This window comes from Garra rufa, chromosome 11, assembly GCF_049309525.1.
Source record: "Garra rufa chromosome 11, GarRuf1.0, whole genome shotgun sequence".
Lineage (NCBI taxonomy): Eukaryota > Metazoa > Chordata > Actinopteri > Cypriniformes > Cyprinidae > Garra > Garra rufa.
The window spans coordinates 23,663,396-23,676,509 of NC_133371.1; the positions used below are offsets into that span (position 1 = coordinate 23,663,396).

Here is a 13,114-nt window from a genome sequence, read left to right on the forward strand (position 1 = left end):
AAGTTAAAACTACAAGAAATAACCTCAAAATTGTGTGAAATGGTTAAATTTACCTTTTGATTATGAATAATATACAATATATAATATTACTGTATGTCTGAAGGTCAATTCAGAGAAGCTACATATGTGATAATAGATTGCCTTTGAGTGGTAGAATATTTATTTGCTTGAATGCTTGTACAAGTTCAGATATTAAGCCTTTTTTTAACAGGACTATTTGACATTTTTATTGAGGTGGCTTTATTAAAGGCTTTTATATGAAGCCGTGTAGAGGTCAAATACTGTTTCTCCCAGTGCTTTTCTATGATTTGACCGTATTTATTGATTTCAGCGTAACATTCCAACAGCTTCCACGTAGTCTAAATGTTAATGTAAATGTGTCCTTGAACACTAGGTACTGTACATTCTGCACAGGTGAATGCTAGTTTACAGGTGAACATGTCCTCTCTCACACATGATTTATAGCACAGCTGAGGGCAACATCTGTCTTTTTTCATTTTTCCCTTTCCAATGCCAAGAAACAATATTTTACTCCGTTCATTAGATGCCCGTAAAACATCCCAGAGCCTTTTAAAACTTTACCATAAAATGTGTTTCAGGAGTGGCAAAGTGAGGAAAATTATTATCCCAGTTGTAGGGCACCCTCACGCTCGTAAAGCAGAGACAAATATCCGATCATTGCAAGTATCGTGGTAATGATTTTATTAATTAAATCAAAAGCGAATTCTGCCAAAAGTCTAGTTTTACTGCTGCTCTGGCCTCTAGAGCATGTCAACATGACAAGAAACTGGATGGTTTTTAATGCGCCAAAGCCTCCTTTGCGAACGAGTGTGTTTTATAATGTTCCGCACTGTACTTTTCATAATTCTTCAGCTTTCACAGAAGATGGCTCGAATAACTTTTAAGATTGCACATTCACATAAAGGTGCAATGTCATTATCAAGCTTGAAAGGTAGAATGTAAGAGACGATGAACAGAATAAAATGATGCAGACCATTTACAAACAGGTTGTTCCAAACCTGTAAGACCTTCGTTCATCTTTGGAACATGAATTAAGATATTTTTGATGAAATCCAAGAGCTTTTTGACGCTGCAGAAAGGTACCCAGAAAGGTAAAAAGGACATTGTTAAAATAGTCCATGTGACATCTGTAGTTCAATCTTAATGTTATGAAACTACAAGAATACAATGTCCTTGCCACTTTTCTGCGTCTTAAATGTGTCAGTTGTGTCGCTGTCTATACAGGCCCTTACGGAAAAATTGATTCAAGTGTGCTATTAGTATTAGTATTAGTACTTCTTTTAAAAGTATACTTTCGGTCTACTTCTCAGAAAAATTTTTACATGGAAATTTACTTAAAATGACATTTAAATATACTTGACTTATACTTAGAAAAAGTACAAATATATTTGAGCTATTAGTGCTCTGAGAACCCATACTTTCTTTGTTACACGCTAAGGGGCTCTTACACAATTTCTGAACAGATTTTCCAAAACACAAGTGAAGAAGAAACCGAAACAACAGATGCTTCCACATGTAATCTAACACAATCGTCAGACATAAAACAGCATCAAAACCATAGATATATGAAACTGTGTTATGGAATAAAATGACGACCCATGAAGAGGTAATAATGACTGTCATGCTTTGGGGTGTTGATCAACTCCATCTACGTTTTGATTATCATGAATAGTTTTTTTAAGCTTTTTGTTCAAAATGTTGTTTATTTATTTTTTATATGTGACCCTGGACCACAAAACCAGTCTTAAGTCGCTGGGGTATATTTGTAGCAATAGCCAAAAATACATTGTATGGATCAAAATTATAGATTTTTCTTTTATGCCAAAAATCATTCGGAAATGAAGTAAAGATCATGTTCCATGAAGATTTTTTGTAAAATTCCTACTATAAATATATCAAAATGTAATTTTTGATTAGTAATATGCATTGTTAAGAACTTAATTTGGACAACTTTAAAGGTGATTTTCTCAGTATTTTGATTTTTTTGCACCCTCAGATTCCAGATTTTCGAATAGATATATCTCAGCCAAATATGGTCCTATCCTAACAAACCATATATCAATAGAAAGCTTATTTATTGAGCTTGCATATGATGTATACATCTCAGTTTTGTAAAATTTAACCTTATGACTGGTTTTGTGGTCCTGGGTCACATATATGAAATTTACGCACATTCAAGTGTATATAAAAATGAATGCATGAAGCTGGAAAAAAAAAATGTTTTTGTTTACAAGCAGATACCCTACTTTCTTTTGATGTTTTGCATGTTCAGATACAGTATACATATAACAAAATATATAAAAATGATCTCATCAAAAGTATCTTAATTTCATTATCATTTAAAGAGACATGCACAAAAAATGGGTCACTGTGAACAGAGCTGTTTTTGACAAGGTAAAAAGGGTGTTGTTTTACACGACCATTGAGGAATTTTATTCAAAGTATGTTGCAGACATTTCATGAAGACCCTAAAGAATCATACCAACTTGAGGAAAATGGACATTTGATGTCTGCTTCATCAAATAAATAGATATTGCCCATTTTTTAGATGTTTCGCCCAATGCCTGTATCTGTCTTTCAGCTAATGGGCAGTGGAACGCTTGGGCTCCATGGAGTGGTTGTTCTAAGTCCTGTGACGGTGGTTGGCAGCGGAGGGTCCGCGTTTGCCAGGGACTGGCGGTCACGGGGCAGCCATGCGATGGTAGCGGGGAGGAGGTCCGCAGATGCAGCGAGCAGCGTTGCCCAGGTAACCCTGCAGAAAATTGAGCCCCAAGAGTCAATTATGTCAGAATGGGCAGAGAGGGGTGAATGAGAGACGGATGTGGGGATAATTATCTTTTCAGTTCAGAAATCCGTGTCCATTTTTTTGCACTAAATCATTTTTCGTGTGAGAAATAATGGACCTATACCATAATTGTATTTTCCAGCGAGGAATGGTCAACACAATTTTTACCAGTAATGGATATTTAATGTCACATTAATGATGTCACACTATTCTCATCTATTAGAAACAGTCTCCATGGAAACAGTGTTTTATGCTTATGCATACGCACATAGATATGTTACAAGGACAGTTATATAAACTTGTAATTAATTAACTGATTAAAAACTCATCACTAAACACCAATGACTTGTACATATGTGTACAGTCATTTTAGACACTTCCAAATCTGTTGCAACAGAGATGGAAATACAATTTTTAAATAGATTAATTGTGTGTCCATATTTGTTGTCAGAGATTTGGAAGTGCCTTTTTCTGTTCTAAAGAAGGGGGTGTCCCAGTACTTTTGTCCACATAGTGTATGTACAAGTCATTGGTGGTTGGTGATGAGTTTTTGACCCAAGGTCTGAATTTAAAGTTGCAACAGAGGTGTTCAGCTGGGATTTGGACTTTGTAAATGTAGAGCAGTCAACTTCTTTCACACTGACTGAATCAATCATTTCTTTTTGAACCTTGTCTTATACACAGAGGCATTGTCATGTTAGAGCAGAAAAAGGTCCAGTCCAAACTGTTGCTATAAAATTAGAGCACACAATTCCCTAGAATATTATTATATGCTTAAACGTTAAGATTTGTACTCATGGAAATTACAAAAGTAGTCAGACCTGTTCAGTAGAAGGGGGTGACCCAAAACTTTTGTCTATATAGTGCATGTGGGTAATGTGAAAATAAAAAGGATTGCGTTAGGTTTGTATTAAAGTTATAATTAGAGATGCATAAGTTTCACAATGTATATTTTTTATTTTCCTTGTTGTATTGTTATATTGCAGCAATTACAAGAAAATTGTGGCATTTAAATGAGTTATGTGAAAAAAAATTGCTTGCATTATATTATGATCCATTTCAACTTCTCTCTAAATATGCAAAAATATTCATTTTTACTAAAAGTGTGTCTAAAGTTGTGTTTTTATTCCTGAACCATAGCTCCTTATGAAATATGCCCGGAGGATTATGCGGTGTCCATGCTGTGGAGAAGAACTCCCTCTGGGGAACTGGCCTTCAACAGGTGTCCTCCCAACGCCACGGGTAAGAAAAGCCACAACAGCCATCGGTTGAAGAGCACTCAGCCAAACAAAAAGACACAAAGGAAGGAGATGCTTTCAAAAGAAAAGAAAAAGAACGCAGCTTATGTTTTTTTTTTGTTTTTTTTGTTCAGCTATCCTTTTGCAGTGCATTTATTTCAATGATGTTGAAATTATTCATAAATTCAGAAGGCTACGATGACAAATGTTTCTCACTAGTATGTTCAGCACTGCTGTGACTGCCTTTAAATGGCTTATGCTGTGTGTACCTAGAGAATTTTTGTCATTTGCATACCATTGAACCCTCCGGCGTTTTGTCAACATCTTTGCGAGGTCGCTTTCTGCTGCGGAGACATAAAGGAAGAAAATCTAAATAAGAGAAGCCGCTTCCCCATCTTCTCTCTCTCTCTCTCTCTCTCTCTGTGTCTCTTTGGACCAGTCTGAGGTGAGAGCCTTACTGATTGTGGTCTGAAAATGGCAGAAGGTGCTGTACTGTTTGCTGTAACCTCCTGCTATCTCCTGTTGTGAAGATGCTCCGCATCGCCACTACAGTGTCCTTGAAAGAGCAGGTGCTGGAGAAAAAATAAAAAATTCAGGCAGCACGGACTCAGAGATAACAGCGAACAGTCCGGTATAACTAGAACTAGGCGAGCAGGGGCTGACTGCAAATGCGTGTATAGATGGATTAATGTCTTTTGTGGATGTATTTCAATATGTGGGTGGACTGCCACCATAGGCCCGTATGTACTTTTGTATTTTTTATTTTTTGGGGGGAGGGTTGAGAACATTTAATTATATCATTTAAACATAAAAGAGACAGTGTGTCAACCTGTGGGTGGAATTAGTTAGATTTACATTGTTTGTTTTCCGCATAACCCACGTTGAAATTTCAGGTCGTGCGAAAGCACTGGAGTGGGATCTGACGCCAGCAGCATGAAATGCTGGAAAATCTTCATTCATTATGAGGCTGGAATTAAATTAAACTCCAACAAAAACGAATGAAAGCAGAGAAAATCAAACAGTTGGAAGTTGTTGAAGCTTTTAGGGAACGATTCATTATGAACGATTGGGGATAAACATGCTGGATGAGAACTTTTCACTTTTGCATTGTCCTGTTTTGTTCGGAAACACAATTGGACGAGGTTTGTGTGATCTTTACGTATATGTGTGAGATTGAATCTAGTTAGGCCCCTCAGTGACAGCATGTGTTTTAATGGTGAGTTCTGAGAGCGTCCGCTTTGATCCGGCACTGTGGGAGTTTTCCGTGATCTGTAGGCTGGATGTCCCTGCTTGGATGCCTCAGCTTGAGGGCAGGCAGCTGGCTGCAGCTGCGTCTCAGGTGGGCCGAGTGTGTTTTGCTGCTGGCTGGGTAGCAGGCGGTGGAACCGTGTTGGAACGAGAGCAGATAAGACGTGTGTGGTAGAGGGGTGCGGGTGGGTGTGGTGAGGTTGTTCCAAAGGCAAGGACGCGTCTTTAATGCGAGACTATACGTGTAGGACACGCTCTGACGGATCGGAGGCGAGGAATTCTGTGCATTTGTTTATTCGTTCCCGAGTGTGGGCGGCAGTCTTGTTGATATCTCGGGTTGCAGGGTTCGGTTCGCAGTCGGCAGAAACAAAAAAGTCAAATTGGCGTGTGACAGCTGGCGTCTGTTAACATCGTAATTCTGTGAGCGGGAATTATGACCAGTTCTTTAAAGCACGTAATTACAGTTTGGTTCATTCGCACGCATATACTGCAGTGGCACATGTGAGGCGCATGTGATCTGGCAACCGCCGCATCTAGTTGATGATGAAGGCTGCTGCTTTTATCCTCTCTCTCGCTGAAAGATGTGTGGGCTGGCAGGTGGAATGAAAAAGGAAAAAAGACTTACAAGAACAAGTATAAACCCCTTTTCTGTATCTCTCTCTCTTCTCCCTCCTCCTCCTCCTTCTTTGCAGGCACCACTAGTCGACGCTGCTCACTGGATCACCGCGGGGTGGCCTATTGGGAGCAGCCCAGCTACGCTCGATGCATTGCAAATGAATACAGATACTTGCAGCAATCAGTAGGTGCAAAGTCAGCTTCCTGCGCTCTGCTTCTGTTTGTGACGTGCCATAAATTACCCCTGCAGTCGTCACAATCACCCAAACTATTTCCACACTTACCTCTCCACCCGGCACCCCAGACCACCACGCAGGTCTGCAAGATAAACTGCTATCATCGGAAAGGCAAATTAAACCGCTAGTATTGCAGTTTTCGAGACCTTGCGTTAATGGAGGACTCGCTCTAATTTCCTGTAAAGTCTTGGAGATGGTTGTTCCAGCTCCACCGGAGCTTTTTCTGTGAACACACCTGCTCGACACGAATGAATGATTTTCGCTCTTTTTGTTTTCAGCTTCCTCTTATCTGAGCCTTTCTCAAATGCAATACCTTGGGTTATTTCCAAGCTTTTGGGTGCATCTCATACACACACACACACACACACACACACACACACACACACACACAGTAAGAAAAGCATGGTAGGGACTTTCCTTTGACTTGCATTGGTTTTATACTGAGGTAATGATATTTTCTATCCCATAGCTTTTACACCTTTTGGCTTTTAAAAATGTAATTAAAACATTATTTATTATTTTTATTAAGTTATTTCCCTTGTGTGGTCTGCTGGCTGGTCAGGCTTTACTATCCTGATGGGGGCTTTAGGTCTTTACGGTGCAGGCAAAACCTGACCCACACAAACACACACACACACTCACTTTTCTGTCTGTGCTCTTTAGCCTCTTGCTTGAGTCAGTGTGTATCACATCAAGCCTGTGTCACTTATGCATGTTTGTTCATTTGTCTGTTGCTTAAAGGTGAAGTGTGTCATTTTTTTGATGCTCCTGTCACAGCTTAAAATGTAAGACAGTTATACACTACTGTTCAAATACTTGGGGTTGGTTCAATTTTTAAAGGAGATTTTATAAAAATGTACAGATAATGTACTGACCCCCTTGCCATCCAAGATGTTTATGTCTTTCTTTCTTCAGTTCATGAAGAAATTGTGTTTTTTTTTTTAGGAAAACATTTCAGGATTTCCCTCCATATAGTGGACTTCTATGGTGCCCGCGAGTTTGAACTTCCAAAATGCAGTTTAGATGCAGCTTCAAAGGGCTCTAAATGATCCTAGTCAAGGAAGAAGGGTATTATCTAGTGAAATAATTGGTTATTTTAAAAAACACTTTAAAAAACGTATATAAATTGTAATTTTTTTTTTTTTAGAAAATAAACGATCATTTTGCTAGATAAGACTCTTCTTCCTCGGCTGGGATCATTTAGAGCCCTTTGAAGCTGCATTTAAACTGCATTTTAGAAGTTCAAACTCCGGGGGACCATAGAAGTCCATTATATGGAGAGAAACTCTGAATTATTTTCCACAAAAAACATAATTTCTTTTGTTAGGTGTAGTGTAGATGGTATGTTATTTTAACATGTCACGAAGAATTAGAGTTTTAGTGCCACTTAACGGACATTTCAAGTAAGAACGGCGGTGACACGTACAAAATCATCTTCACATAAAACCATATGTTCGCTCATCTGTTCCGGTGAAAAAACAAAATTAACACTCTCCACTCAGTGGACATTTCACATCAAATATGCCACGAAACGCATTTTGCGAACAAGTTCCCACAGGTACGTTTTCGTCATGAAAACAGGTTCATTTATTTGTTCAAAAATTCAGTAAAACTCAGAACAGCTTCGCAACTACGTAGCCAAAGGCTAAACCATTTTTTAAAAAACTCATCAACTGCAAAGCAACACGTATCAAAACGTTCTGTTAAACCATCTTAATCAGTAACATTGCATCAACCAATGGCTTACTTTTGGGGCAGGACTTATCCAGCCAATAGCAGACAAGGCAATGTTTGAGAAACATAACATCATTATCTACCTTATTCTTCAACGCAGAAGTAAGCCTATGGGGGAGACTTCTGGTTCATTAGGAAACGGAAAAAAAATGTTTGCACTACAAACCAGTGTGTTCAGAATTAAGATAATACATTAAAACACACAAATTTGCAACATCAAGCAGTAAAATTAGCTGTTTTGCACAGCTAAAAATATCTGGGCGTGGATGAGACAGAAAGTCACACCCATACAATTTACAAATGGCCGTGCCCACTCTTAAAAAAAGAAAAAGGTGGATATGAACAGTTTGTTTAATGTTGCTTGAGGAATTACACACTTCACCTTTAAATGTTAACGGTAGTTCTCTGTCTAACTAAGTGTTACCATCTTTGAAGGACACACAGAACCCAGTCTCTTTCCCTGTGTTTGTCTTTAGGTCCAGGGGCACCTTGCTAAAGGTCAGAGGAATCTGGCAGGAGATGGCATGTCCCAGGTTACGAAGGTCCTCCTGGACCTCACCCAAAGACGCAATTTCTATGCAGGTGACCTTCTCTCTTCAGTGGAGATTCTTCGAAACGTCACAGACACCTTCAAAAGAGCCAGCTATGAACCCTCTTCTGATGACGTTCAGGTTAGAGAAAAAAAAAATCTGTTTTCCTGTTAACCTCCATACTTATATCCATCTTGTAATTATTTTCATTTAGTCCTAAAGGGATCGTTCACTCAAAAATGAAAATTCTGCTATTAATTACTCACCTTTATGTCGTTCCAAACTCGTAAGATCTTCGGAACACAAATGGAGATATTTTTGATGAAATCCAAGAGCTTTCTGACCCTGCATAGACAGCAATGCAACTGACATGTTTAAGGCCCAGAAAGGTAGTAAGGACACTGGTAAAACAGTCCATGTGACATCAGTGGTTCAACCATGTGGCATCAGTAGTTCAACTGTAATGTTGTAAAGCTATGAGAATACTTTTTATGCTCAAAGAAAACAAAAAAAAGACTTTATGCAACAATTTTCTTTTCCACGTCAGCCATGCGTTTAGGGGAGTACCACAACACACTATCCCACTATCCCTTTAAAAGTTAGTAATGCAGGTTGAAAGTGATACTGTGCAAGAAATATCCTGACTACAGAACCTTTTTTATTTGCAAACAACATATACACTACAATTCAAAAGTCAGTAAGATTTATATTTTTTAAGAAGACATTTTTTATTCAGTATTAACTCAGTCAAAATGACAGCTAACATATTTTTAATGTTAAAAAATGTTATATTTCAAATTAATGCTGTTTTTGAACTGTATATTTATCAAATGATGTATTATTGTTTTAAACTCTAGTAGTATGTTTTTTTTGGTTTTTTGAGCAGAAAATCACAATATTAGAATTATGTCTGAAAGATCATGTGACACTAAAGACTGAATTATTGGCTGCTAAAAATTCAGCTTTGGCATCACAGAAAAATATTAAAATATCAAAGTTTTTCTTAGTACTAATAATATTCCACAATTTTTCAGTTTTCAATCTTATTTTTGATCAAATAATTGCAGCTTTGGTGAGCATAAGATACCTCTTTCAAAAACATTTTAAAAATCAACCACACACAATAGAATAAAATGGAAATTATGTGTTAAAGGGCTGTTAAATGCATGTAGTACAGTTATATTGTTTTCTCTTTGCTGTATTTGATATTACAACTCAGGATAGTCACTAGTGAAAGGCTTGGGACTTTTGCATTTTTGTGGAGCCATCAGCCAATTATCTGTCATGATGCCATTTTCCTCCAGAGTGATTAGTCACATGGCTTTACATGGCAATGTTGGCTCTAAAAGGATTGTCCCCAGAACTGAGCGCCCGTGAGCAAAGAAGCACGCCAGTCACGAGTTTCTGGAGGAAACCGCTGTTGAGATGAATGGGAATGCTGACAAGTTTCTCCAGATACTCTAGGCGTTTGGTTGAAGTTAGCAAAATGGCGGAAGTTAGTAAAACATCTCCCATCACTTACAGCACCTTCAAAATGGCAATGTCACTACTTGGGACCGTGACTGATAAATATCTCGCTGCTCTTGCCCCTCACAGAGAGCTTATGGGATTGTGACACCGTGCGCCAGCTGCTGATAAGAGATAGTCACTAAGTCTATCTCGTTCTATCTCAAAGCCTTGTCATAACCTTCCCATTGCCGAAATAAACCGATTTCTCATGACCTGTTTGTGAGAATCTGGGTATTTTTACATAATACGGAGTGTAATGTGATTTTGTGCGTGCGTGTTTGTGTGTCGAGTTGGTGTGGGAGGTTTTATCTAAGCCCTGATGTGAACCGGAGCGGCCCCTCCTCCCCACGCATGTGTACCGGGGTGGGTTGTGTGTTTTGGAACGTATTAATGCTGTGTTTAAGTGGACGCATTACCACCAGAGGGAGCATAAGCATTCAAGTAGAAAAACAAGCATGCTGGAGCCAAGACGCTGCCTCTCTCTTGCCTTTCGTGGCACAGAGGCAGAGCAGCGAACAAAAAAGACAGGCACACGTCCAGCTGGATATCTCATTCAGCCCAGTCACCGCAGCAAACATCAGCTCTCTTTCCAGTCTTGGAGTAGACAGCTCTCCCAAGCGCCTTCAAACTCAACCGACGCTCTCTGTTCTCCCCCCCCTTTTAATTCTGTGCACATTCGAGTGCTTAGGAAAGATCAACCAATCCCTGAATTGAAAGCAGCAGGAAATCCCAGGTGTGTTTTAGAGCCGAGGCCGCTGGACATATCCCATCATCTCCCTCTAAATCAGTGCTGTGATCCTCGATGTAATTCCCAGAGACGCTGTTTGTTTAGACTTTTCAAATGCAAGGGAGATTTTTCATTATTGCCTCAATTTTTTTTCTTTCCCTCAAACATTCCAGATATGAACATTACTAGTTTGCTTTTTTAAGGGCTATGTAAAATTTTAATTTGAAGTCAATTTAATACTTGTAAATACTTAAGCAGTAGGTACAAGAAGCCATGCTATTTTTATGAATACAGTCACAGCTAAATTCATACAATGGCACAGCCTCAAGTACGTTATTGCTTTCTTAATGCTTCATAATAAAAAATATCAAGGGCACAAATAGTGTTATATTATGCAAATTCATTAAACATTATCCATCCGTTATAGTACAAGCAGAATATTATTCTGTGGGTGCTGTGCGGTGATATATATATACTAAAATTTTCCAAAATGAAAATGAAAGTCATTCATAATGCCTTATATTACGTCTCAGAATCTGTTTTTAATGTTGTCTTGAATAATTAAAACCATAGTTATCAAACATAATTCCTTTACATTTACAGTATATTCGTTAAAAAGCACTTTGATCAACAACCATATCATTATTTTATATCATGCATAATTATCCGTTATATTCCTTAAAGGCAGAAACAAAAAATGTACACTACCAGTCAAAAGTTTTTGAACAGTATGATTTTAAAAGAAGTGTCTCTTCTGCTCACAGAGCCTGCATATATTTGATCCCCAATACAGCTATATATTTCAAAATATTTTTACTTTTTATCATTATGTAGCATTTATCTGAAATGGCAAGCTTTTACAACACGATTAGAAATTATAGAAAGTAATATTTTTTATTTAGCAAGGATGCTTTAAATTGTTCAAAAGTAATAATAAAGACCTTTATGATTTTATGAAAGATTTCTAATACAAATAAATGCTGTTCTTCTAAACTTTTAGTCACCAAATAAACTTTTAAAAAATCCACTAATAATAATAATAATACATATTTTTTGAACAGCAAATCAGAATATTACAATGATTTCTGAAAGATCATGTGACTGGTGTAATGATACTAAAAATTTGGCTTTGAAATCACAGGAATAAATTACATTTTAAAATCTATTCAAATAGAAAACAGTTATTTTAAATGGTAAAAAAATATGTAGAAATTGTACTGTTTTTGCTGTGCTTTAGATCCAATAAATGCAGGCTTGGTGATCAGAAGAGACTTCTTTAAAAACATTAAAAATCTTACTGTTCAAAAACTTTTGACTGGTAGTGTATTCTAATGTTTTTTGTTTGTTTTTTTGGTTTCACTTTGGCATGTAACACCCACTTTTCAAGTTTAATTTTCTGTTTTACTCATAAATATGCTGCATTTTAAAATTTAAATGGGTTGTAATTCAATATATTCATATCTTTAAAAAGCATATTGCTTTTAACACACTATCACCACCCATATTCGTGTTTTATATCATGTTTTATGCCCATGATTTCTATTTCTTTAAAGGCATAAACAAAAAATGTACACTACTAGTCAAAAGTGTATTATACAAAAATTATACCAAAAATTGTGTATTATAATTTTTTTATTATTATTTGTATATAACACCCACTTGTCAAGTTGAATGTATATTTGCTAAATGATTTATTATATTATATTATATTATATTATATTATATTATATTATATTATATTATATTATATTATATTATATTATATTATATTATATTATATTACATTATATTATATATTGGTTTTATTGGTATTTAACCTCGTTTCAAGTTCAGTGTTCTGTTTTACTTTTATATTTGCTCAATTTTGGAAGCAAAATAGGTTGAAATTCACATTGAAATTGATACTTTTCAAACTGTGTAAATGTTATATTTTAAACTTTGAAAGCATATTGACTGAATTGAGATCATAGCTGTATCACAAATAATGTAACCTGAGACAGCAGCATTTTACTAACTACAATTTATTTTCTCCACAGAACTTTTTTCAGATCATCAGCAATCTCCTGGAAGAGGAGAACAGAGAAAAGTGGGAAGACGCACAACAGGTGGGTCTGAACATTGTGAACGAGTGTTTTTGAAGCTTCGGGGTCGAGATTGCTTTATTAAAGTCACATCGCAGAGAGTATCTGGTGTTGTGTGTCACTCTGTGGCTGTATATTGTGTGATGAGCCCTCAGCGAATCGATTGCCATCACCGGTGCAGATGCTTTAGGTAATTGTCAGGTCAAAGAGGTGCCTGTCTCCACAGCAGGGCTGCGTCAAATCAAACCTTCTCTGCCAAATACCGACCTCCCGGCTGTGCTGATTGGTGGAGAGACATATGCAATATCCGATACATCCACTTGGTGGCAGCAGCATTGGCAGCATATGTCCAGCTCTCATGCTTTCCATCAGCGGTGATGGCATTGTCTT

At 37.2% G+C, this 13,114-nt stretch overlaps 1 protein-coding gene across 1 annotated transcript in view; it reads left to right on the forward strand.

Annotated features, from left to right (window-relative positions):
• LOC141345286 (adhesion G protein-coupled receptor B3-like) overlaps positions 1–13,114 on the forward strand; it is a 77,273-nt gene that overhangs the window by 28,269 nt on the left and 35,890 nt on the right. Inside the window, exons 6-10 of the mRNA XM_073850157.1 lie at positions 2,603–2,767; positions 3,947–4,048; positions 5,985–6,091; positions 8,354–8,548; positions 12,680–12,748. Coding sequence (XP_073706258.1) covers positions 2,603–2,767; positions 3,947–4,048; positions 5,985–6,091; positions 8,354–8,548; positions 12,680–12,748 — 638 coding nt within the window. The remainder of the gene's footprint in view (positions 1–2,602; positions 2,768–3,946; positions 4,049–5,984; positions 6,092–8,353; positions 8,549–12,679; positions 12,749–13,114) is intronic.